Here is a 23,494-nt window from a genome sequence, read left to right as displayed (position 1 = left end):
CTCCTTCACGTCTCTATTCCTGACTATGGTGAATACTGCCTCATTCACGATCGCAAGGGCCTACATCCGATAGCGCTGTTGACTTATGGCTCGCTCGAATGCTCTACCCATATAATCAAGGCTCATCCAGGTGACAATGACATGGTTTGTCGCGCGACCTGGACTGGGCACGCTCCGTCTGCCAATTATAACGGGCGGCTGCTTGCCACTGTTGTCTTCAAGCTTCATTTTTGCAGGAGCAAAGCCTACGAACTGGAGCACGAGGCTGAGATGTATGCGTATGCCTTGAGGGTACAGGGATCTGTTATCCCGCGCTGCTTTGGACTTTTTGCCGGAACATCTACAAACAACGGTCGGGAGGGTGAAGCTTCTCCTCCTTGATGACTGTGGCGACCCTATGAAGCATCCAGATGGTACGCTCGTTGGTCCTGATGAGTTTAGCATGAAGCAGTCGTGAGTTTATCTCCCTCGATATTCGGCTTCTGAGCCTCATCTGGTTCTAGCTTGGAGATTATCAAACGTCTCGTTGCACTCCATCATGATGGTGGCCTTGAGCACAACGATTTTTATCCCAGGAACATCGTATGGTGGAATGGCACCAAGCCTGTCATAATCGATCTCGCACACGCTACGACACACAAATGTCGTCAACGAATGAAGATTGTGCCGCGGACACTGTACCCAGATTTGCACAAATTCGGCTGCGTCGAATTGCATGTCATGTGCGTCAAGTACAGAGTCTGGTTTCATGGTCTGTTGATCATACTCGTGATGTGGCCGTCATTCCCATTCCTACGCAGATGAAATGAATATTGCTGGCGTCTGGTTCCCGGCCAGCTCCATACATACACTGAAAGATGTGATTAGAGCTGTCACCTCACGAGGTCGCAGCATAAACGAAGACAATTTGGAGAAGGCCAAACGAATCTTGGCGCACGTCAATTTCCGCCTGCAGCGCTTATCGGAAAGTCTTCCGATTGTGCGCCGTGAAAGTGTTGCGATTAACACGGATGCGCTCTCGTTCGCATCGATGTATAGTAGGAATTATATTGTGTTCGCCGTCGAGTGACGGAAATGAGTACATACTGAGCTGGGCAGAGCGGGGTCAATGCTTGTAGAGCGGTACAATGATTATATCGACATCTTGGATGACTGAAGTCTGGTGAGCATGTCCGGTTACCGTGGCGCGGGGGACGCGGATCCACGCTGAGTCATCCCTTCATGAGCAACCTACTGTAATTTTACGACCTTAGGTTCGTCCCCTGTCCCCTGGCAACCTGAACTGAACCTAATTTCCCGTGTTGTCCCCTGTCCCGTCACCAATATCCAGGCCTTGAACTGACCGTGGGAATTGTATTTCCTATTGTGAGAATATTGCACACTGACTACAGTCAGTTTGCGAACTTCCCACGGGCCCGAACTTGCAGCTGTCCCCTGTCCCCCCGGGGGCGGACCGAACCTAAGGTCGTAAAATTACAGTACTCCATGTCTCCATTCCTGGCTATGGCGATTACCGACTCACTCAAGACCCCAAGGGCCTGCATTCAATGTTCTTGACGACATATAACTCGCTCAAATGTCTGGAGATCATCAAGACTCCTGAAGATGACGATGATATGGTCTGCCGTGCCACATGGATTGATCAACAGCCGTCCGCCGGATATTCCGGGAATCTGCCTAACAACGTTGTGTTCAAACCCCATTTTCGCAAGAGTGCAGCATATGAACTAGAACACGAGGCAGAGATGTATGCGTATGCCTCCAAGATACAGGGATCTGTTATCCCGCGCTGCTTTGGATTTTTTCGCCAGAGCAGCTATCAACAACGACAGGAAGAGAATTAAGCTTCTCCTTCTTGACGACTGCGGTGATCCCCTGAGACATCCAGACGGCACGTCGTTGGTCCCGACGAGTTCAGCATGAAGCAGTCGTGAGTGCGTCTTCAGCAGTTGCCAGTGTTTCCTCACCTGGTTTATAGCATGGATATGATTGGTCGCCTAGCTCTGCTCCATCACAAAGGGGGCCTCGAGCATAACGACCTTTACCCGCGGAATATTGTATGGAGGAACGGCAACGTGCCTTTCATTGTTGATCTCGCCCACGCCTCCCTACACAAATGTCTTCAGCAATTCAAAATCAAACCGCGGACTCTCTATCCGGCATTGCATGAGTTTGGTTGTGTCGAGTTGCATGATGCGTGCGTTAGATACGGAGTTTGGTTCAATGGTCTGTTGACTCTATCCAGCGGTATGGCCGTCCATCTCATGCATACTCCCAGATCATCTTAAATTTGCTGGCGTCTGGATTCCGGCTAATTCTATATGCACATTGGAGGATGTGATCAAACCTGTCCTCTCGAGTGATCAGGATATAGACGAAGACGACTTGCAAAAGGCCAAACAACTCCTGGGGCACGTCCTCTACCGCCGAAAGCACTATCCGGACAGTCTAGAACCCATACCGTAAGTGGACACTTGTAATTGTGCCATAGCACAGAGTTTGGCACCGATTGTACGGTGGAGTCTCCGCTGTGTATTCAATAGGATGAATCCGAGTCTTTTGAAGGTTCCCCCTTCATCATGAGTTTACCTCTGGTGGATACATGAGTATCCGTGGATGTGGTTTTTGAGTGCTGGCATGCCTGTACATCCGCGAGGCTAGATTTCTGAGTTGTGTACATCGGACCTGCATCGGCGGCGCCCTGGTTCGAATTCGAGGCGGTGCGAGGAAGCGACACTTCAACTTCCTACTATCTGCACCTCGATTACATACGCCATCACATTCTACTGCAACACAGTCATCGCTGGACAATCTATTCCCTACCACCGACGCTCATTCAAACTCAACATGGCTATCAGCGCTGGCATCCGCCGAACCAGCGGAAACGTGCGCCGCAAGGATCTCCCGGCCCCCCGAATCACTCGCGGCTCTTGGGTTGTTCGCTCGGAACTCTGGTTCGTCGACGGCAATATCATTCTTCTTGCGGGAGAGACAGCCTTCAGAGTGCATCGCGGTCAGCTGGAACGGCAATCTGACGTCTTCCGGGATCTGTTCACTCTACCACCCCCGCGAGATGGCGACCTTCTGTACGGCTGCGCGTATGTGGAAATTTATGACTCACCAGACGATGTGCTACGGCTTTTGAGGGCCGTTTACGATGGACTGTATGAACGACCAATGCTGCGGTGCGAGGCTTCGTACTGATCATGGATACATGTCGTAGCTATTTCAAGTTCAACGTGTTCCACCCAGAGGATTTCATCACGATATCGGCCGTGCTTCGACTGTCGCAGAAATACTTTATTCAACATCTCCGAGAGCAGTCCCTGGGGTATCTAGAACACGAATGGCCTGCTACATTGACTGAATGGGACGAACGGGAACGACGAGCTACCGATCACGCTGGCCATTACTCGCCCAGGAAGCACTATACCCATCCGGTCTTTGTGATCAAGCTTGCTCGAGAGCTTGCCCTGGATCAGTTTCTTCCTGCTGCCTTCTTTGATATCTGCCGCTATGGGCCAAGCAAGATCGCCGCCGGTGCACCCCCATCCACTCACTCGGCTCCTGAGCACGAGGACACCACCCCCGACGGTCCCACTCTCGGCGGTAGAGCGGAGGTCGCCTACCTTTCGGAAGCCGATCTCTGCAACACGCTGCGCGGGCGCGAAGCTGCGCAGCGGTTCATCGCCTCGTTCATTGAGGAGAACCTTGCGGGCCGAAGCATCTCAGAAGCTTGTCTAAACAGGGATGAAGACAATGGCCGTGCTTGCCGTGAATCCTTTTACTTCATCATGCTCAACGTGATGCGTTCTGTCGGCGGAATCGCATGCGGGCGCGATGCGGATCCCTTGTACACATTACTCCAGGCGCGCGAGATGCTCGACCGAACGGACTTCTCTGACGGCGTGAGGACGTGCGGGCTCATGATCTGTCAGGCATGCAAAGAAGACTTCTCTACGGCAGTCCGTCGTGCAAGGGAGAGAGTTTGGGAGTCTATACCTGCCTGGTTCGGATTGAATACTTCGGATCATCGATAACCACGAAGGACAGGGATGCAGGTAGGAGAAGGGCATGGTGTTTACTGCTATAAGACGAGTCCCGTAGGGTTTTGTGTGAACGTATCAGACGTCCTATTTGTGTCAGAAGCGTATGGTTAACTTGCATTGCCCGGACCGCATCCAGAAATTGACAGCTAACAGCGCTGACACTTCGCCCAATCACCGTCTCACAAAAAATGGCGCTTTTCGACTCTAAAACATAACATACGTATCGATAACAGGTCCATCCAAAGTCCGGTATCCGAAGAATACATTTCACCTCGATTTCATGTATGGAGGCGTCTACTCAGTGGTCACCGACTTCGCCCTGCAAAGAAAGTTATCAGTACGCTATCTACCTCGCTTAAGTAGAGCTGCTTACAAGTTCCTCGGGAAGTCGACATCGAAGCCGTTTTGGACTGCAAGGTGGTAGCTGAGCAGTTGCAGGGGAATAATGTTAAGTAGGCCCTGGAGGCAGTCGACAGTCTTCGGCACGCGGATTGTCTTGGCACCCTTCGCGATGGTGTCGTCGTCCTCGGTGCAGAGGACGATGGGTTGCGCCTTGCGGGCAGTGATCTGGGCGAACGCGGACTGCACCTTGGGGTAGAACGAGTCGCGAGTCATGACGATGATAACGGGCATATTCTCGTCGATGAGCGCTAGCGGGCCGTGCTTCAGCTCTCCAGCGAGGATACCCTCTGAGTGCATGTACGAGATCTCTTTGATCTTGAGGGCACCCTCTAGGCAGGTGGCGTATTGGTAGCCACGACCCATGAGCAGAAGTGAACGCTGGTTGGCGAGCACCCCCCGGGCGAGCTCTTGCAGGCTGCGGTCCGTCTCCAATACCCGTCCGATCTGGCCGGGCAGCTCGTGCAGGCCATCGATGATCTGGTTACGGCGCTCGATCGTCGAGATGCGGTCCTCCGACATCTGGAGAGCCATCATGAGGAGCGCGATGTACTGCGAGGTGTAGGCCTTGGTCGACGCGACACCAATTTCAGGGCCGGCGTTGATGTGCACACCGCAGTGGGTCTCGCGAGAGATGGTTGATCCGACGGTGTTGACGACACCAAGGCAAAGCGCACCCCTCTCAAGGCAGTAACGCAGCGCGAGGATGGTGTCGGCGGTCTCGCCACTCTGACTGACGAACACGCAGACGTCGTCACGGAAGATCGGAGTCCTCCTATCCAGGAAGTCGGAGGCCAACTCCACGCTCACGGGGATCTCCGTGAGTTCCTCGAAGATAGCACGGGTGGCTATGCAGGAGTGGTAGCTGGTACCGCAGGCGATGAAGACAATGCGGCGGCAGCGGCGCATGATCGGGAGGTATGCACGGAGACCACCGAGGGTGATCTTGTGGTTGTCGAAGTTGACGCGACCACGCATGGTGTTGACGACCGAGTCGGGCTGCTCGTAGATCTCCTTCTGCATGAAGTGGTCGAATTTGCCCTTCATGATTTCGGCGATCTCCATCTCTAGCGTTTCGATGCTGCGAGTGGCGGCAGCCTGAGACGGGGTGACATTGCCCTCCTCGTTGCGGCGGAAGCGGTGGATGTGGAGCTCGCCCTCGGCGATGTGGGCAATGTCGTCGTCCTCGAGGTATAGTACGCGTTTGGTGTGCTCGACGATGGCGGCAGCATCCGAGGCCACGAAGAACTCAATGGGCATGGGCATTCCATCATCGGACATGAAAGCACGCGACTGGGAACGCAAAACCTTGGAACCCGATTGAGGGGGCGCAAGGAGGGCAGATGGTGAAGCAGGGGAGACTGTGAACCAAATCAGCGAACATGCTTGGAGCGGGCAGAACGTAGGTCTTACGACTGTCCAGAGCATAGCTGGTATCCTCCGGTCCAGTGACCTCGACATCGACAAAGTCAACCTTCAGCTTCTTGTCGCTCTTGACACCGATCAACAGCGGGGATCCGCGACGAGCGGTGACGATCTCGTTCGGGTAGTGCGACGACTTGAAGACAAACGCGAAAGAACCTTCGAGCTCCTTCAGCACGCTCTTGACGAGTTCGGTGAAGGACAAGCGCTTGTTGGCGTGCGAATCGTAGATGTACTTGGCGAGGATTGCGGCAACCTCAGTATCTGTTTCGGACTCGAAGGTGAAGCCGCGCTTCTGAAGCACAAGGCGCAGTTCAGAAGAGTTGGTGATGATGCCGTTGTGCACGACGCTAAACTCGGCATTGGCATCGGACTTGAGCGGATGGCAGTTCACAGTTGAAGGGGGGCCGTGAGTTGCCCATCGCGTGTGAGCGATGGACACTTGGGAAACGAAAGTCTTCGTGGTATCGATGTCGGCCTCGGCGATGCGCTTGCGGAGGCCAGCGACCTTGCCCACCTCTTTGAAGAAGACCGTCTCACCCTTCTTGTCGCCATCAATACCAATGCCCGCCGAGTCGTAGCCGCGGTATTCCTGGCGCGCAAGACCATTGCAGAGAATGTCGCAGATTTGCTTGCGATCCTTGATCGTGTAACGCGTGAGCGACGCGTGCTCGTGGCCATCGGCAATTGATGGCACTCACCTTCTCGCAGAGGTAGTTGCAATACGCGAAGATGCCGCACATGGTGAAAAGTTGATGAAGGCTGCCGAACAATCAGCGGGTCGAAGTTGACCTGAACGGCGAGCACGTACGGAGAAGGGGAAGGACGACGACGATGAAGGTTGAAGTTGGACGTCACTGTTTATAGGCGCACGTTCCGAGACACGCCCTTGCCCCTGCGCGGTGGCCGTGGCGGCGTAGAGCACCGCCTTCTTCACCGCCTGTTGCGTCGTACATCTTCCACCGCCCGAGCTCACCTAGGTTTTCCTGCACTGGGCATTTATCACCGCCTCCCGACAATCCTGTGCGGACCGTGTGCTCTTCCCCGCGCTCGCTTAAGTTGCGAAATAACGACATAGATGCGCATATATCCTGCCGGATATCCCGAAGCATCGGTGACCGGGTTGCGGACTCGCAGGCACGCAACATGAGCCGAGAACTCGAACGTGTCTGGGGAGGGATCAGCAAAAGGCTATGAGGCCTTTAGGTCTAATTCACGTCCGACTGCATGTTGACCAAGAACACCAGAAGTTGATCCAGCATCTCAAAAATCACGGTTAACCGGCTCTGTGAACCGCATACACGACTGTGTTGCCCGTGGTTTACGCTTCTCCGGGGAATCGCTCCCGTCTCCTCTCTCGAGCACTCGACGAGCTACACAGTACTGTAATCAAGGTCCTCGACGTCGGACCATCACAGCTGCCAGCACCGGTGCTTGATGGGACGAAGTACACGGCTTCTCGGCGGTGCAACGATCTTTGCTGGCAAGAGCTATCCTCGGGCAAACATTTGTTCACAATCCCCAGGTGAAGGCACCATCAAAGTAGTCTATCCTTGAACACCCCGTGGCAGTCGGGATCATCGCCCCGTTTGGAACGGGCGATCAGATGCGTCCCGTGAAGTCTGTTCTGTAGCTTGGCTAGCAGAATGCTCCATATACTCCTGTATACTTCCAAGACTAGGACTTACGGGACGGATGAAAGGTTCCTTGTCCTATATCCTTCCTGTGAGCCCGAATGGCCACAAAGACAACTACTTTCGGGGTGCTCGGCGTGGCATGCGAGTGCGCGGATTGGTTCCCTTATCAAAGACCCATCAGGCAAGTAAAGGGTGGCGCCCGCAGTGCCGTTCTAACGGCTTCGCAGGACGTCCAACCGTGGTCGTGTCGAATGACAGTCCCCCTTCGAAGGCGGTCGACGTGACCAAAGCAAGCTTCAAAATGACCTCGAATGTACGTGCGCATTGCGTTTAGATGATCGAGGCTAAAACCCGTTTCACCCCTAGTTGCTCGTGCAAAGCTTATGTGGGCATTGGGACTATATACACGTACATCGTGTTTGATCCCCGAACTACTCGAAAAGTGAAACCCCTTTAATGACAGCTCGGAGTCTTTCTATGCTAGTGGATTAAGCGCCGCTCCATCACGCGTTGACTAGGGATTCTTGGCCTATTGTGAGCTTTCTGTCGTTCTCGCAACTCCACGAGCGGTTTGGTAAAGGCAACTATCCTTAGAGGATACTCTTCACTGGCCACGTCCGGAGGTAAATGGATCCGGGCCTTGTGGTCTGAGGAATCTCGCAGCCAAGGAAATTCGGTTCCGCGCGTTGTATTTCACTACCCGGTACGCATGCAGGTGTATCACCGGTTACGAACATTGCTCATGGCCCGTGCAGCTACCTGATTCACCATGGTTTATACGCATTCGATCGCGTACGTGTTAATGTTACCTTCTTGTCCCTGAACGTTAGCTAACACCCGCTTCGGATCTCAGGCGCGATCTTCTTGGTGATCTAAAAGCGAGCCTGCCTCAACTCCATCATGACGGGGAGATGACGACGTACATTGTCGCTATTATGAAATGGAACCATGCCCTCTCGTTCCAGCCATTTTGCAGACAGGGAAAACACTGAAAGGAATCGACGTTATATTGACTTCGCCTTTGTAGATGCGATGGCCTTCGGATTCATCGCACTTTGCCTCATTTACTGGCAGCTACGGCCTCGTGGCCCATCTTTCTGACGTGGCGGGTACGATCGCCCGCCCTCTGTTCCAAAATCGTCCCGCACACCTTCATCGTGCGCATCAATGCGCCAAAGAACTGAATGGGGGTGCTTCGCGCCACCCGTGCTGACAATTACTATCCGCATCCGTTCAGTCCTTTTGGGGTTCCTTGCCGCGCTGACACAAGGTAACGGCACGAACTCTTCTGACTCCCCGAGGATGATGCTGACCCGACCTCTTCAGGTTGTGACTGTACTTCTCCGTCTCAACCCCGTGATGGACGTTTTGAGCACCACACCGGCCGTGGCGATAGCGGATGCGAGCATCATATGTGGGTATCCGACCATCGTCGTGGAAGCTTTCTGTCTTCAAGGTTGCTGCTTCACGCGCAGTTCGCCGACCGAGCGGCTTCGGGTACCAAGGTACGTTCGGCCACGTTAGTATATGTTTCGAGTACCTGATAGCCCTGGATTATTTCTGGATGTTAGCTACTTGATGCCATTGGATGTGGCGACTGAGCGTTTTGAGAGACGGGGGACGCTAACCCCACCTGGTTTAATCGGGTGGCACTTTCGCCGACGAGCAAGCTTGCCGATGACGAAGAAACAGCCGGGTACTAGTTCAGCCGGCGAGCATCACGAATCCTCCGCGCTGGCCCCAATGCCTCGAAATGGCGCCTTGCAAGAGGAGTTCAATTGAGTGATGTGAATACGTCGGGTCAGGGAAGTCTCGCTGTAAACAATGTGATTCGCCTCAGACGCAAATGTATATGGCATGTGCGACGTCGTACAACCCAGCGATTGCGAGATTCGGATTCAAAGCCATGACAAAGAGGTTGATGTCGTTCCCGTAGGCGGACCGAGATCAGCCTCTAGTACTCGTTATAGTTCTCCGGCCTTCAAGGAGGATACAGATATCGCGATGTTCCTCGAAGCCCTCTGACCCGACGGCGTTTGCCACCAGTCTTTGTCATCCTCCGAAACCTTGGAGGTGCGTATGTCAGGACTAAAAGGTAGCTTCTATCCCTCTATCGACGCAGCTTCTCCGCTCTCACATGCATTTCGGTCCCATTCGGCACTCGCTCCCTCCGCCGCGGCCGCGCGAATGCGAAACTCCAAACGGGCGTGGGGTTGTTTTGAGCTAGCCTCGTGTCTGTCGTGCTAGCCTGGATCCTTCCCTCTGGCCATAAGGTCATGAGCCGACTGAAAGGTGCTGCATGTCGACGAAAATAGGTGGGCTTCCCGCTGCGAGTTAAGGACTTCTTGCACCTCCCTCGGCGTATCAATCTGTTTTCCGCTGGCATGAGCTTGTACGCGTTCGCTATATGAAGAGGCAGACTCCCATCTCACCTTCCCGGTCTCCTCTTCCTTCCGCAAGAGAAGCCCATACTCTCCGCTCCTTTGCAACTAGTGGCTCCGATCTTCCAAAATGACTTTGTGGAACTCCCCGGCTGTGTTGGCATACGATCAAAGTGGGCAAAGCAGGAGATCGCGCTTGACTCTCGAGGTTGACGATGAAATAGATGTCTTCGCCAAGCTTATGCATGCAATGCTTGGACTCTATGGGTATGGTAATCGAATGCTGCTCTCGTACCCTTGCCTCACAACGACGCCAGATGGGAGTTCCTGATGTCCCTCGACTTCGAATGGAGCTTCCTCTGTGGAAAGCGTCGGCTTCGTTGGCCGATGGTGAGCCTAAACGATCGCTCTACATTTCATCTGGCTAATATGGGCTTGATAGGTTCCGTACTTTCTGGGTCGGTACATGTTGTTGACCACTCTGATTACCATGTGAGTAGTTGTTGGGTGGTCTCCATCACGCTCCATCGTATTCATCATCTACCGTACAGTTGTATCGCTTTGGACTCCACGCAGTGAGCATGGCTTGGCTCATATCCGGAACAGTGCATGAAATAACCAATGATTCGCAGTCCGTTAGACTGTCAGACTCTGTACACCTTCAATCAGGTAGGATTCGTGCCTATTGAAACCTCGAATCTACTCAAGGCTTCATCCACCAGCTTGCGGGTATGTCGTCCGCAGGATTCTCTACCATCAATCTTTCAATTCGAACGTACGGACAGTCAACATCTCTTGGTCCAGTGATTGCTCATTGATCACGGTAGAATCGCGATATGGGACCGACACCGATACATCACTTTCCTTGTGATCTTCCTCTCCCTTGGGCAATGGGCTGTTATACTGCAAGGTACTCGCCATTCCCCGATTCCTTGAGGCGTGACTACAACTTTGGAGTGACTTGTAGGAGCACTCCTCCGCGCTACCTACATACCCGATCAAGGATGTATCATCACCGAAGCCAAGACGGGACTCATCGCCATCTCCTTCATCTATACCATGGCTTTCGACTTCCTTATCATGTGCCTCAATACATGGAGATTGTTACCTTACCCTCAGGGTGGCTGGACCGTCACGAAGCTCCTTTTCCGGGACGGGATGATATACTTCGCGATCTCGTGAGTTGACTATAAGGTCTCGCGCATGAATACCAGTTCACATTTACTCAGATTCTTGGGCAATCTTGCAGCCTCGGTACGTTAACGAAGTATGAAAATTGTCGCATGAGATGTTGATATTGATTTGCTGCAGGTGGTCATGCTCCTGAATCTTAACTCGGTCATGGACGTAATCCTCAACGTACCTGCCGTAGTCGTCGCAAACGTAACTATAATCCTACTTACGTCTGTCACTTTTAGTAACAACTCTCTTCTTTACTCTTCAGATAGCCTCCTCTCGCGCAGTCCGCAGGCTCGCCCTGTTCAGGCAAAAACCCGACTCTGAGTACGTATCGTCGACATTAAATCCACCCCCTAGCCCAGTCTCACCCGTTCTCTCGCAGCTTGGTGGCTCCATCAGATGTCGTCATGCGGTTCTCCCCTCGATTCCCGGATAGCCGAAGGCTATCGCATATGACTTCGGTGGAGAAGACTTTGCCGTCTTTCTTCGTTCCAAGGTCCACTATCAACGAGGTCGGTCTCTTACATAGCGCCGCGATTCCCATTCTGATTGCTCCAACCTAGCCTGAGTCGCCGGACGCTGAGACGCGGGAAAGCATTTCGTTACCGTCATTTCCTGATCCGGCCGAAATCGTCTGAATCGTAACTTACTTGATATCATGCAATCGGATCGGAGAAAAAACCATCAAAAAGGCTCTTGATAGAGAAGTCTAATTCAGCCCGAGCAGTAAACGTAGCACCTGGTCTCAACGTAGTAGCAGTCTGAAGTATTTGTAATATATTAAAGCTGGCATAAGAGACAAATATAATTGTAGTACAGGGTGAATACGACGGGACCGATTGACGAACAGATCGTAGCAGCACCATTGTGAGCAGATTCCACAAATGAGATTCACCTTATCGTTTACTGCATGTGATCGTTCCCTTGACTCTCGGGAACGTGCGATATCTCGGAGGCAGCATCGTAGAGATCGAAAGTAGAATCCCTCACGGTGAACGTCTCCATCTATGCGTTGTGAATCATGAGTAGATATGCAGACAGAAACACCCACCCTAACATGCACGCCATCAGGGAGAGTCTTTATATCACTCGCAGTGTTCCTTTGGAAAGCTGGTATGGACATCGAGCCGGCACTGGAGAGAGTTAGATCACACGTCATGGTCCAGGCTTGCATGATGCTGCTTACAACGCATCGGAATCTTGATGTGTAAAGTTCGCCAATCGCCTAACAACTCGGCACGCCACGATCTGACCACGACAACACGCTCAACGAGGTCATCAACGACATCAAAACAAAACTAACACTTACCGTGCTCGCTACAGCAGCTGGGACGTTGAAAATCTACCGTGGTAGCGATATCGATAACATGTCCACACAATTGTCGAAGATCGAAAGGGACGCACGATGTTCATTATGGGGTTCAAATCAAGGACCATGAATATTGTTGCGACCAAATTGGACAGAAACCTGAAACGGGAGCTCTTGACCATGCTATGAATCGTATTGGACGTGGTCACTCACGCGATAATGAAGTAGATAAGACCATCCTTGAACAACATGGTTACGAGTTTGCCGCGTCCTTCAAAAGGGAACGCAAGTTTCCATGCGCTGTGGGCGTCTAGTCAGGACACGGTAGATCACGTCTACCAAGGAGGGTTATTCGAACCTGAGCATTAGCACCGTGAAATCAAAACCCATCGAGTATATGAATATTGCCGCGAGGACCGTGTTGTTGGTCTTCGTGATAACGCAGCCAGAGCCGTGCACATATTCAGCTTGCAGCAATTCACCTATCGGACATGTTAATCAGGCGCCAAATCTGAAAGGAGTACGTCCTAGCCTTGTAATATCAGGGACCAGTGACCGAGGATAATCAGAAGAAGGAGCGCAATGATTGTGCCTTTTTGGTTCCACAGAGCGATACTAGCAAACATAAGATAAGAAGCGGTAATCGGACAGACTGTAATATGGACCTACGTCCTCAAAGACAGATTGATGCTAGCCAGCCCCACCGCGGAGTTGCCCGCCAGCTGATTGAAGGTGTACAACGCCTGACAGTCCATGGACGGATTCTTCGTATCGATAGCAATAGCGCTGGAAAGGCGTGAACAATACGAAACACTTGTCTGCCAAAGCAGTCGTTTACATTCCTATCATCGAGAACAGAAGCAGGTAGCGCCCCGCGAAGTAGAATACCTGGTGAGGGCGATTTCGTCAGTATCACCGCACCGGTGCTCATATGAACAATACACTTGCCAATGGCCACCGAAACTTCTTCTTGCCCTTTATAATATCCCAGTCGAAGTCAAGCGAGGTAACGAACTCCCATAAATACAGCCCGAGGAGCGAATGCACCAGATTCTGGAAAGCAACTTGACTCCCAGATCTCAGGTCTCCGGCGTTGCCACAAGGAAGGAGTTGTACGTACCGGTATCCGTGGCGAGCTCCTTGAGAGAATGCCAGTTCACCATAGCGAGCTTGGTGAATGGAGTTGCGTTGGAAGCAGATCCGGAAAGGATATAATCGATCGGGGTCCGAGCTGATGTGGATGCCTTTTAGCTCATGGTAATATCCGTCAAGTCCGGCGAGTGAGATTGGGCGCCGTGGCATCGTCCACGCTTCGCATGGCAATAGAATTCCGGGAACCCTCAAATGGCAGCTGGCGATAATCAGGAATCAACTTGAAAAGAGATCAAAAATACATTGTGAGACGCGTAACGATGTCTGCACGCCTCTTGCAGAAGTCCTAGATGAAACAATCGCATCCCATCCTAAGTTTGAGCCTTGGTCATGACAAGGATGTCCTTGTTTGCGAACGACAGGTTCCACGCAGAGGAGACCGGTGGTCATTCAAGACAGAGGTAGCATCATCTCGGACAGGAACCGCTGTCTAGTGTCCCCGCCGACTACGTTGCAGCGTTGCCGAACTGCTTCCTTACCGCGGGGTATCCCAGTCTTAGTCTCCGTTGCCGGTGTTTCGTTATCTGCATCAGACGAAACTGAGGTCAACGACGACTCGTCATTGACACAGGACATCGGCACATTGCGGTACAGCCTTCTCAGTCAATCGTTACAATGTGCCTTCATTGCAACCGTGCCATCAAACGTACTCATTCTCACCAAGATGAGAGAGCGGGGTCTTGAACTTCCAGTAGTCCTCGTCTGACGGCCCTATTCCAGGCTTGCGGCCGTGAACACCTCAGACTGAAGCTGCAGGTTTGGATGTCCCGCGTGCTGTTCGGATAGACATACTCAGCGAGCTTGCGGAGAACTTTATCTGCTTGGTCTGCTCCACAGGACTCTGGCCGAGAGAAGTGGTTTCAAGACGAACGGGTGAACAAGCGAAGCACATAACTATAGCGTGTATTGCAGACAGCGAAGTGGCCACGGTGGTTATTACGGTGATAAAATGTTTCACCGGGTTTCATGAGGCATGTGACTGGTAACCGCACTGTAGGGGGGGTTTCTATTTCAGGTGGGTTCTGAATCTCTGGTGGTCTTGTCCCTGTCCTATCGACTTTCTTTCACGACAATGCCATTTCCAAAGGAAGTTCTCTGAGTATCCGTGTCGTTGCTGTCGGAGAGACGACACTATCCATAGCGCCTAGGTTTTGATACGGACTTAGCTTTCTACCTTGAGACTCAGACTCTGCACAACATCTACACACCCAGAAACCGTTCGTTCTGAAGCGCTGAAATCACACCTATAACGCCCTCGCATGGAATAAAGGACCGAGGCGGAAAATTTGAACGCTTTGCAGGTTCGAAAAACTCTGCGCTTCGTCGGTTTCGTCGGTTTGCGAAAGTGTAGAGGTCACCAAATCGCTAGAGTCCACAATGATCACACAGTTACACGTCAGGCCGAATTGATTATACATCGTCAAATGGCCATGAGACTCAATAAGGGGGACGTAACGCGGGATGACCACGGTACCGTTGCGAAAGGTACGTTGCACATGCCTCCGTTCATAATACTTATTGCTAACCCCTCGTTATCTCGTTCAGTTGTTGTCATCGATGATGCATGTATATCTGGGCCTCACCAAATGATATTCACGTCTGGCAAACGACCCTTCCGGAAGCCGGCACCTGATCGCAATTGGAACGATCGTCCATGATCCGAATCAGAATGGCACGGACGTGAAGATGCTGGAACAGCAGGTCGTTCCGTCGGAAAAAGCGGTAGATGCACGGAGGTCGGACGTCAAGTTCATTACAAGGGGGATGCAACACGAACATTTCGTGGCTGCAACGTTCTCAGGACTGAGAAAATCACGCATCGAGGTCCACCGTCTACGAAGCGAATAAATATATGCTGCGTCCTTTGTGCTAGTCAGGGCTCAAGACGGGGTGTCCATGTACGCAGTACATTATCTGACGCTCGAGTATCGTGCCGTACTGACCTGCTATATCCGGATCCATCAGATGCCAATAGATAACAAGGAGTGGGTGGGATTTAATCTCCTGGACATGAAAACGCTGCAAGGGAAACCGGGAACATGGCAGCAGAAGCATGCAGGGCTCGAGCTCGCACATAAATTCGCGGTCCGTGTGAACAAGTGTAACCGTGTGGCTTGTGCGTGGTCACGATGTCTGTACTGCCGAGGTCCGAGGCGCTCACCACCAGCAACGTCGAGGACCGGTAACCCCGAGTAACCCTTCAGTATGTAGCCATGCGACGGATAGTGAATCCTTTCTCCATAGCAAGCTAGAGCAGCCGAGCCAGTCCGTTCGCCATACGGGGGCGCCAACGTGGCTTGCACGAAACTCAGGTCTCGCAGACTCAGTCTCATGGCCCTTCCTCTTATCTCACGCAGGATTCTGGTCTGCGTTGAAGTTGAACGCCCTTTTGCTCCTCTTCGGCGGACTAAGGATGGTATACAATTGGCTCTGAGAACCTCGCTCCAGAGCCAACATCCGAGACGTTGACGCGTCATGTCTGAGCTGAAGGTATGTAATACAGATCTGCGCCGTATATACCCGATAGCCCAGTAACGTTCACCTTGTACAGTCACGACTTAGGCACATACCAACCATTTCCGTTCTCAGTTGACGGGCTCCCAGGTGGAAAAGTGGTTCTCGATCGGACTTGCCCGTATCTGGCAACTTCGCGAAGTACTGAATCCGCATCCAAGCAACTTCCTGGCCGGGCGAAGCTTCGATCCTACACATCCGAGCGTTTGTGCCGTCGTACCGCCGTTCACACCACTCGTTTAGCACGTCGTCGACCTTAACTAGGCTTCATGAAAGCCCGCCGCGCGCTGTAAATATCAGTCCTTGCTGACCATACTCCTCGCTACGCTCTTCCCCCCTTCCTCGTCCGTTGATACCCAGCCCTGCACCATGACCAACTGGACTCTGCCCTCAGAGATCGGAAGAGATTCAGGTGGGTGCCAATCTTCACTTCCCCGACTGCATTCACTGACAGCTGGACGATTCAGTGGCTTTCAACAATTTCATGCACACACTGTTAGGACTGTATATGTAAGTACAACGATTTGTGCGCTGGCCAATAATATTAATAAGCTTTGTGTAGTTGGGAATGGGCGACATCGCTGGACTTCGACCTTTCTTTTGTTCGGGGCAAACGTCGATTTGGGTGGCCAATGGTCGGTGTCATTGCTACATACATGATCGAAAACAATCCAATGACTGCGCAGATATTCTACTTCCTCGGACGATATTGCCTCTTGTTTGCACTGATTGGAATGTAAGTCGTGTGCACCTGGTGTGGCAGCGTCAAGTTCTTATGCGCCACAGAGCCATTGCGCTTAATGTGACATCGTGCGCAACCCAACTCGTTGACTATTGTATATACTCGTCATTCACACCACTATATTTCGCAGCAAATTGAACTGTCAAGCTTTGTACACTTTCAACCAGTGCTTTGGCAATGCAGCAGTTGGTTTTGCAAGTATCAATCTCTCGATACGAACGTACGCTTGACAGGGAGTACATGATATGGTTGATATTGAACCTTTCGTCCAGTATGGCTGTCTGGGCTCAACGCTGGTACATCGTTGTTCCTCTCGTGGTCATTATTCTCGGTCATTGGTCGCTCCTTCTCCACGGTACGTTCTACAGTAGCCACACCGAGCTTCCCTCGCTCACATTCCGTCACCGTGACAGGTATCCTCCTCAAAGCAGCATATTTCCCTGGTCAAGGCTGTGTTATCACACAGACGAGCAACAAGCTGCTAGCGATCTCTTTCATTTACACTATGATCTTCGACCTCATCGTTCTCAGCCTTTCTGCGGTGAAGCTTGCTTTTCCTAAGGCGGCCCGGAGCAAGCTCGTGAATCTGGTCTTTGGCGATGGTCTGATCTACTTCGTTTTAGCGTATGCGAAACAATCTCTTACCGTCCCGGTATCCTAACTGATGCAAACTGTAACATAGTTTCCTCGCCAACTTGATCGCGACAGTGCGTGGGATGGCATGCTTATACCTGGAGTCGCCGTTTCTCAATTTCTCAGCAGGTATTCATGCTTCTGAACCTGAACGCGGTCATGTCCATCATTGCCAATGTGCCTGGTGAGCTCTCAGCCAGACACGACGCGGTCTAGCAGTGCTTAGCCTCGCTTCCTTCATGTTCAGCCGCGATTGTTTCCACGGTACATACGTCAGGCATCTGGAGTGTGTAGTCGGACAGCTGATTGAACCATGTCAGATTGCAGCCTCACGCGCTGTTCGACGGCTGTCCTACTATATTACCCCACCTGAGCAGCCAACTGGACTCGCCCGCGAGTCGACACTTCATTTTGGGCCAGGACGCAATGCACAGCAGCCGACAACTGCCTTCACAGTCGATGGAAAACAAGACCCAGCAGTGCTGAGTGTGAGCTCCGATCCACCTGCTGAGTATGGCTCGTTGATTGTCTTGCCACGCAGATGGACTCCGACGGATATCTGCGCACCATCCCAACGCGACCTGCTCCGATGCCGACGAATATCCATCCACTAGATACAATCGATGACACAGCATCCATTACCACCTTCGGCAGGGAACCGACATGCGTTCACGGCTCGCATTCTGATCTCGGCGATGGCGGAGAGAAGGATTCCAGCTACCTTCCGGTTTAGAAGATTCGCTGCGCACTCCTCACTCGTTCGGAGTGCTATATACCATTACGAACTCTCACATCTTGCACGTTACTTTGCATTTGGTCATGGGACATTTACGATTCTGCATAGCAACTATAGGTTATTACTATCGTCACATCACGATCATTGCATCCATACATTTGTTGTACACAGTTCAGCATCAAACGGCCAGTAGCCAATGTACATAGAATATATTGCGTAAACAAATACATTGTTTATCGTGGTACATACAAACGCTTCGTAGTCCATCTTGTTTCCACTACGTCCACTATCAGAATCTATGATAAGTCAAAGGCGTGATCGTAAACCTCTAAATCGTCATACACGACTTTCATCAATGGTCGGCGAACTCGGTCTTTTTGCTTACTGCGTGCCGAGGTCGCCCTTCACCAAGTGCAGCATGCTCTCAACGACGGCCTCCGGGCTGGTGACGTGCCACGATGCGAGTGTCCGTTTGCTACTGTGGCCAACGGCCGTCGTGAATATGGCGTCGAGCGTGAGCGCGAGGTCGACGACGCCAAACCGCGACGGGTCCTTTTCCAGAAGCGTCACGGAAAGCGGCGGTTCCATAGACAGCTTCTGAGTATTCGTAGGGAATAGCAAAGCCCGGAACATGTCCTCGTCGGTCTGCGAGACGACTATCAGAACATGCGAATGAATGCAATGGATGATGGCATCTGACTAACCTTATCATCACCTGCACAGAACACGAAGTCGGCGTCAGGGTTCTGGTATAGGATCCGCTTGACGATCTCGCCCTATCGAATGGCGTAACGTCAGCTCACTGAGTCGACAGTTCCGTTCAGGCTGCTTACCTTGTTGACAGCTATAGGGCGGACTTCGAGGTTCTTCTTGCCCACGAGCACCTCAATAGGTCGCTTGTGGACGAGGTTGTTCTCGAGCAGGTCCTGGCATTGCATGCACTGGAATTGGCTGCAAGGTATTTAAATAGGTTTACGCAGAGAGATACGCCGCCGCCACTCACCCCCACTCGGGATCGCTGTTCCGGTAATGCCAAGTGATAGAGCTCTTCTTTACTTCAATCGAGCTTCCGGTGGTCCGCTACGATGAGTGCATTCAGTATCAGGTAAGGAATACAGCCATCGAATTTGGGAACGAACCTCGGTGTAGTACTGGAAGATCTCGTGGACTTCGCTCATCCAACTCATGTCAAGCGACTCCGTGAAGTTATGCCACTCCGCATCGCCCGGAGCACGGACAAAGCCACCGTGCTCCGCCGACATGCCCAATTTCTTCAAGTGGCCAAGGTGCGTCTCGAGGAAAGCGCCATCGCGGCCCGAGATAATGTACACCACGTTCTTTGGGTCCTCGCTCAGCTTCGTGAGCGCCTCGAGAGTCGCCTCCGAGGGCACCGCCATAGACGGCACCTTGACGATCGGCGCGAGCGTGCCGTCGTAGTCGAAGAGGAATAGCCGCTTGTTCGCCTTCTCGTACATGCTCTGCATCTTCTCGCGGGGGAGGACGGGAGTGCGCCGGGCGAGCCCCTGGGCGCTGACTTGACCAAGGAGCATTCTGACGAGGATCGCGGCCCAGGTGTGCGAAGTGTGGGTGGTGACGGTCTTGTAGAGAGCAGCGTGGCGTCGCTCCTTCTCCTGTTGAGGCATCAGCAAACCTCGGTTGATCGCCGCGGTCACATCCTGTTTCGCACGATCAGCATCAAGCGGGGATAATTGGCCATCGATCGAAACATACACCGAGGTTCCAAGGGTTGATAAGCAGGGCCTCGCTCATGTTACCGGCAATGCCCATAAACTCGGAGAGCACGAGTGGGCTCTTCTTAGTCTTCTCCTGGGAGATTACAAACTCCATGGAGGTGGTGTTCATGCCGTCGCGGAACGGCGTGATGACGGCCAAGTCAGCAACGCCTAACAACGCGTAGAACTCATCCTTCGTTATTGTTTGGTGGCTGCGAAGAGTACACGATCAGAACATGCATTTGAACAGCAGGTTTGAACGTACTAGTGGTGAACAGGGATGAAGTCCAGGCTACCGTATTCACCGTTGATGTGCGCGACTAGTTCCGATACCTGACGCTCGAGCCTCGTCGTGTCGGGAGAGAGAGCGGTGGGCGAGGTAACTTGGATAAAGACCACGTTGCCGATCCACTCAGGGTAGTCCTGGAGCAACTTCTCAAATGCGCGGAGCTGCCTTGAACATCAGCTGCGCGATACCATCATGTAGCTATATCACAACGTTACCTTCTGCACAACACCCTTGACCACGTCGAGCTTGTCCCTGCCAACGATGATCTTCTTGCCCTCGTACACCTGACGAAGCGCCTCCATCTTCGGGGCAATACCATCGCGTAGACTACACTCAAGTTAGTGCCATGCGGCGGGCAGGTGCGTAAAAACGACTCTTACGTATCCTGCGCGACACGGTTGGCATCAACTCCGACCGGACAGTGCATGATGCTCGTCACATGGCCGGCAACGTCGATGCCACGACCAGGGCCTAGATTCCGAGACAGAACCGTTAGCCAACCATGCAGCAGGAGAGGCACGCGAGGAACTCACTGATCTCGTAGCCGCACACGCGCACGCAAGAGGACGTAAAGTGACGGCCGTACGAGTAGGTTTGGAAGCACACGAGGTTTGCTCCGAGCATGCCATCCAGAATCTCGCGGCGTCCTACACTCCGTCAGATTTCGGAAACAAATCGGAAGGATCGAAAACGTTGCTTACTCGGGAGACACCTGAACACCTCGCTGCTGGGGAATGGCGTGTGCACGAAGAGGCCGACGACGGCGCCCTCGTCGGTAATATCGCCCACAAGCTCTTTCTGAACAATCATCCGATACCAGCATCAGCAGGGCTCTCGAGAGGTAAGTGGGCGGAACGTACCTTACTCGACGCCTCCGCCTCAAGCTGCTTCAGCTGCTTGGGCACGAGCAGCAAGTGGTAATCGTGCACCCAAACGAGATCTCCGGGTTGCCAGACCTTGAGTACGGCCTCCGCAAACACCTTGTTCGCCGCCTCGTACGCGGGCCAGTACTGATCCGCCGACGCGTACTCGGTAGCGACGTCCTGCCATAGGAGATAGTGGAACAGCGGCCAAAGCGCTGTTCAGGGTCGAAAATCTCGTTAGCGAAAAGTTTCACGACAGATTGTAGAGATGAGAAGTGGTGACAAAAAGGAAGCGCAACAAGATGCTGAAACGGGGGAGGCAAGCGGCGTTTCCGTGGAGATGACGAGGGGCAACATTGCGGGAATCCGAACATCGGACAGTGCCATGGAAGCACGACGAAAGGGTGCGCCACCGGATGGCGGCAAAGCCGTATCCAGACATGGACAGTAGTAGACTGTCAAAGCGCCGTGGGTCCCAAAGCGTGTATGTACCACAATCTTGTCCCGTATACGTTGTCTGGTTCGCGTGTCCTTCAAGAGATAGTGCACACAGCGGAAATGAAGGCCGGGGGATACATGAGTGTGAGAACGGCCGAGGCTGCTGATAGACTCGTCGATGGCAGTGTGGTAGCGGATGAGATCCTGCCCGGATAGGGAGGCTCTGGACATAAGACCAACTCGGAGGTGGCAGCGATGTCGATAAGGCGCGGAAGCAAGATAAGATCTCCGGGTCCATCTCGCGGAGAATATCGCTTCTCCGGTAAATCTCGATCCTTCTCCATTTGCGAAAGCGTGCTCATCGATGAAGTGTATATGCGCCAGGATGCGTCGTTTGGGAGTCGGGAATTTGGGGGTGGTGGACTGCAAAGTAGAACGCGCGACCCCTCCGGATGTTATGGAGGAAGGCGGACCATTTCATGGTCCAGGGAAGCCAGTGTAGTCCTGAAAACATTTCCTTCGGTCTTGCCGTTATGTGCAGTGCAGTACAGCAGAGCACGGGAGATATGACTCGGAAGGGCCAAAAGGGACGAACGGATAGAAGGAGGAACAGAAGCGACCAAGTGAAAATAGGCACTTACTCGTTTTGCAGTAACCTTCATAGTGGCCATGCGCAACATCGTCGTCAAGCCAGACCGGGACATATCTGAGGGGTTAACATATCAGTAACGTTCGGGAACGAATACAGTTCCACTCACTTGATACTTTTCTTCTCGGAACTGGGGGATTGGGTGTCAGGCTCGACGAGGCCGATTTCGCCTTCGCCTTCTTCCCGGTATGCGTCGATCGTAACCTCGAGATCAGCCTTATCTTGTTCAGTGAGCGACGAGCTCGGAATCTGCCCAGAATATCAGTTTTGGCGCTCTCGAACGGGTGATTGCATGCGTACCTTGGTGGGGTTCTCGGGTGTTGACCCAGGCGCGCCAATGTCGCCTGTCCAACCGACGATGACCTGCTCATGCGTGAGCGACAAAGACAGGATGCCGGATATCATCGCCGAGTGGCCGATCCGGGGCGACAGCTTCCATTTCGACGCAGGAGCCTTCGCCTTGGGTTCTGATGAGGCGCCAGCGGCAGAAGCGGCGGATTCGACGGCATCCTTGACGGCGGAGAGGGTCTCAGACACAAGATTCTGCTCTTTGTGGGATGGGGTGAGGGGCGGCGAGGGCGGCGCGTCGCCAGCGGTTGAAGCTTGCGACACGCTGAGCGGGAGGTAGTGGCAGACGTGAATGACGCGCCCGGAAAGCGGGATATTAGCGGCTGCGCGACACCAGTATCAGTACGGCGCGCATATACGGTATGGTATGTATATATATACAAAATGCGACATACCGCGATGCTGCTCTTCGAGGGCCTTCACCTGGGCGCGTACCTCGGCGAGCGAGTCGGATGGAAGCGGTTGCGGCTGGGAGAAACTGTCCATGTCGTCGTCGTCGTAGCTGGTTCGTGTAAAATATATGTTCTGGTATATGGGTCCGAGGTCGGGGTCGGATGTCGGGGTAAGGATGAGTGGGCGGTGCCGTCGGTGGGGAGATCTATAAGGACGCGGGCGTGCTCGTTATCGGATTGGGCTGGCGAATGATCTGGGCTTTCTGGCGGGGACCGACCGGCGCAGAGCGATCGCGTCCATCGCAGGCGCGCCGTCTCCGCTTTGGGACGCATTACGCCCACGACGTCATCTCGGCCCCGGCCCGGACATCCCCCGAGACAAATCCGGCTCATCCATCCTCGTCGACAAGAACGACGGCGAACACGACCTGACGCGGCGCGCTCGCATTGGATCACACCTCACAGGCCTGTTCACAGCGTAGTAGGCATCGCCCGGCACAACATTCGCGCCGGCGAACGTTCGCCACCCCAGTTGGCCAGGCTGGTCTCGACGACGCGGACACCCGCCCGCGCGCCTTCCCCATCCGGCCGACGCGCCCGCCTTTCGACCCCGCAACACGCGATATGGA

The 23,494-nt window shown here is 53.1% G+C and overlaps 6 protein-coding genes across 6 annotated transcripts; 3 read left to right on the top strand and 3 right to left on the bottom strand.

The window, feature by feature from the left end:
* Positions 1-3,791: 3,791 nt before the first annotated feature.
* Positions 3,792-6,632, bottom strand: PUNSTDRAFT_52786 (L-glutamine D-fructose 6-phosphate amidotransferase). The gene is made up of 4 exons (XM_007384244.1): positions 6,572-6,632; positions 5,862-6,510; positions 4,423-5,809; positions 3,792-4,368 (listed from the first exon to the last, which is right to left on the bottom strand). Exons 1-4 carry the CDS (start codon positions 6,611-6,613, stop codon positions 4,344-4,346), a joined length of 2,103 nt encoding a protein of 700 aa, XP_007384306.1. The 5' UTR covers positions 6,614-6,632; the 3' UTR covers positions 3,792-4,343.
* A 982-nt stretch (positions 6,633-7,614) lies between these two features.
* On the top strand, positions 7,615-9,354 carry PUNSTDRAFT_52781 (uncharacterized protein). Its single transcript, XM_007384243.1, has 8 exons — positions 7,615-7,685; positions 7,732-7,820; positions 7,874-8,266; positions 8,317-8,379; positions 8,431-8,495; positions 8,562-8,726; positions 8,792-9,012; positions 9,079-9,354. The coding sequence occupies exons 7-8, from the start codon at positions 8,867-8,869 to the stop codon at positions 9,287-9,289; spliced, it is 357 nt and encodes a 118-aa protein (XP_007384305.1). The 5' UTR covers positions 7,615-7,685; positions 7,732-7,820; positions 7,874-8,266; positions 8,317-8,379; positions 8,431-8,495; positions 8,562-8,726; positions 8,792-8,866; the 3' UTR covers positions 9,290-9,354.
* A 664-nt stretch (positions 9,355-10,018) lies between these two features.
* Positions 10,019-11,705, top strand: PUNSTDRAFT_113902 (uncharacterized protein; the record flags this gene model as incomplete). The annotated part of the gene is made up of 14 exons (XM_007384242.1): positions 10,019-10,061; positions 10,113-10,155; positions 10,206-10,278; positions 10,331-10,380; positions 10,440-10,463; positions 10,521-10,557; positions 10,611-10,663; positions 10,716-10,798; positions 10,856-11,066; positions 11,118-11,142; positions 11,200-11,271; positions 11,333-11,391; positions 11,450-11,579; positions 11,631-11,705. The coding sequence occupies 14 exons, from the start codon at positions 10,019-10,021 to the stop codon at positions 11,703-11,705; spliced, it is 978 nt and encodes a 325-aa protein (XP_007384304.1).
* Positions 11,706-12,249: 544 nt separating this feature from the next.
* PUNSTDRAFT_113901 (uncharacterized protein) lies at positions 12,250-13,539 on the bottom strand (the record flags this gene model as incomplete). Its single annotated transcript, XM_007384241.1, has 11 exons — positions 12,250-12,315; positions 12,377-12,409; positions 12,472-12,535; positions 12,590-12,647; positions 12,710-12,711; positions 12,735-12,858; positions 12,909-12,991; positions 13,046-13,162; positions 13,215-13,264; positions 13,325-13,440; positions 13,497-13,539. The coding sequence occupies 11 exons, from the start codon at positions 13,537-13,539 to the stop codon at positions 12,250-12,252; spliced, it is 756 nt and encodes a 251-aa protein (XP_007384303.1).
* A 2,872-nt stretch (positions 13,540-16,411) lies between these two features.
* On the top strand, positions 16,412-17,633 carry PUNSTDRAFT_68830 (uncharacterized protein; the record flags this gene model as incomplete). Its single annotated transcript, XM_007384240.1, has 10 exons — positions 16,412-16,454; positions 16,510-16,552; positions 16,605-16,677; positions 16,729-16,778; positions 16,829-16,852; positions 16,915-17,004; positions 17,057-17,139; positions 17,198-17,408; positions 17,467-17,491; positions 17,547-17,633. The coding sequence occupies 10 exons, from the start codon at positions 16,412-16,414 to the stop codon at positions 17,631-17,633; spliced, it is 729 nt and encodes a 242-aa protein (XP_007384302.1).
* Positions 17,634-18,345: 712 nt separating this feature from the next.
* PUNSTDRAFT_126427 (trehalose 6-phosphate phosphatase) lies at positions 18,346-23,014 on the bottom strand. Its single transcript, XM_007384239.1, has 16 exons — positions 22,869-23,014; positions 22,426-22,796; positions 22,235-22,374; positions 22,118-22,182; positions 21,036-21,253; positions 20,877-20,973; positions 20,709-20,822; positions 20,556-20,646; positions 20,391-20,502; positions 20,152-20,336; positions 19,885-20,098; positions 19,293-19,829; positions 19,157-19,233; positions 18,987-19,104; positions 18,858-18,929; positions 18,346-18,798 (listed from the first exon to the last, which is right to left on the bottom strand). The coding sequence occupies exons 1-16, from the start codon at positions 22,957-22,959 to the stop codon at positions 18,535-18,537; spliced, it is 2,766 nt and encodes a 921-aa protein (XP_007384301.1). The 5' UTR covers positions 22,960-23,014; the 3' UTR covers positions 18,346-18,534.
* Positions 23,015-23,494: the final 480 nt, after the last annotated feature.

The sequence above is a fragment of the Punctularia strigosozonata genome (assembly GCF_000264995.1).
Source record: "Punctularia strigosozonata HHB-11173 SS5 unplaced genomic scaffold PUNSTscaffold_7, whole genome shotgun sequence".
Lineage (NCBI taxonomy): Eukaryota > Fungi > Basidiomycota > Agaricomycetes > Corticiales > Punctulariaceae > Punctularia > Punctularia strigosozonata.
The sequence above is the reverse complement of the archived record's forward strand: the minus strand, read 5'-3'. Positions and strand labels throughout refer to the sequence as shown.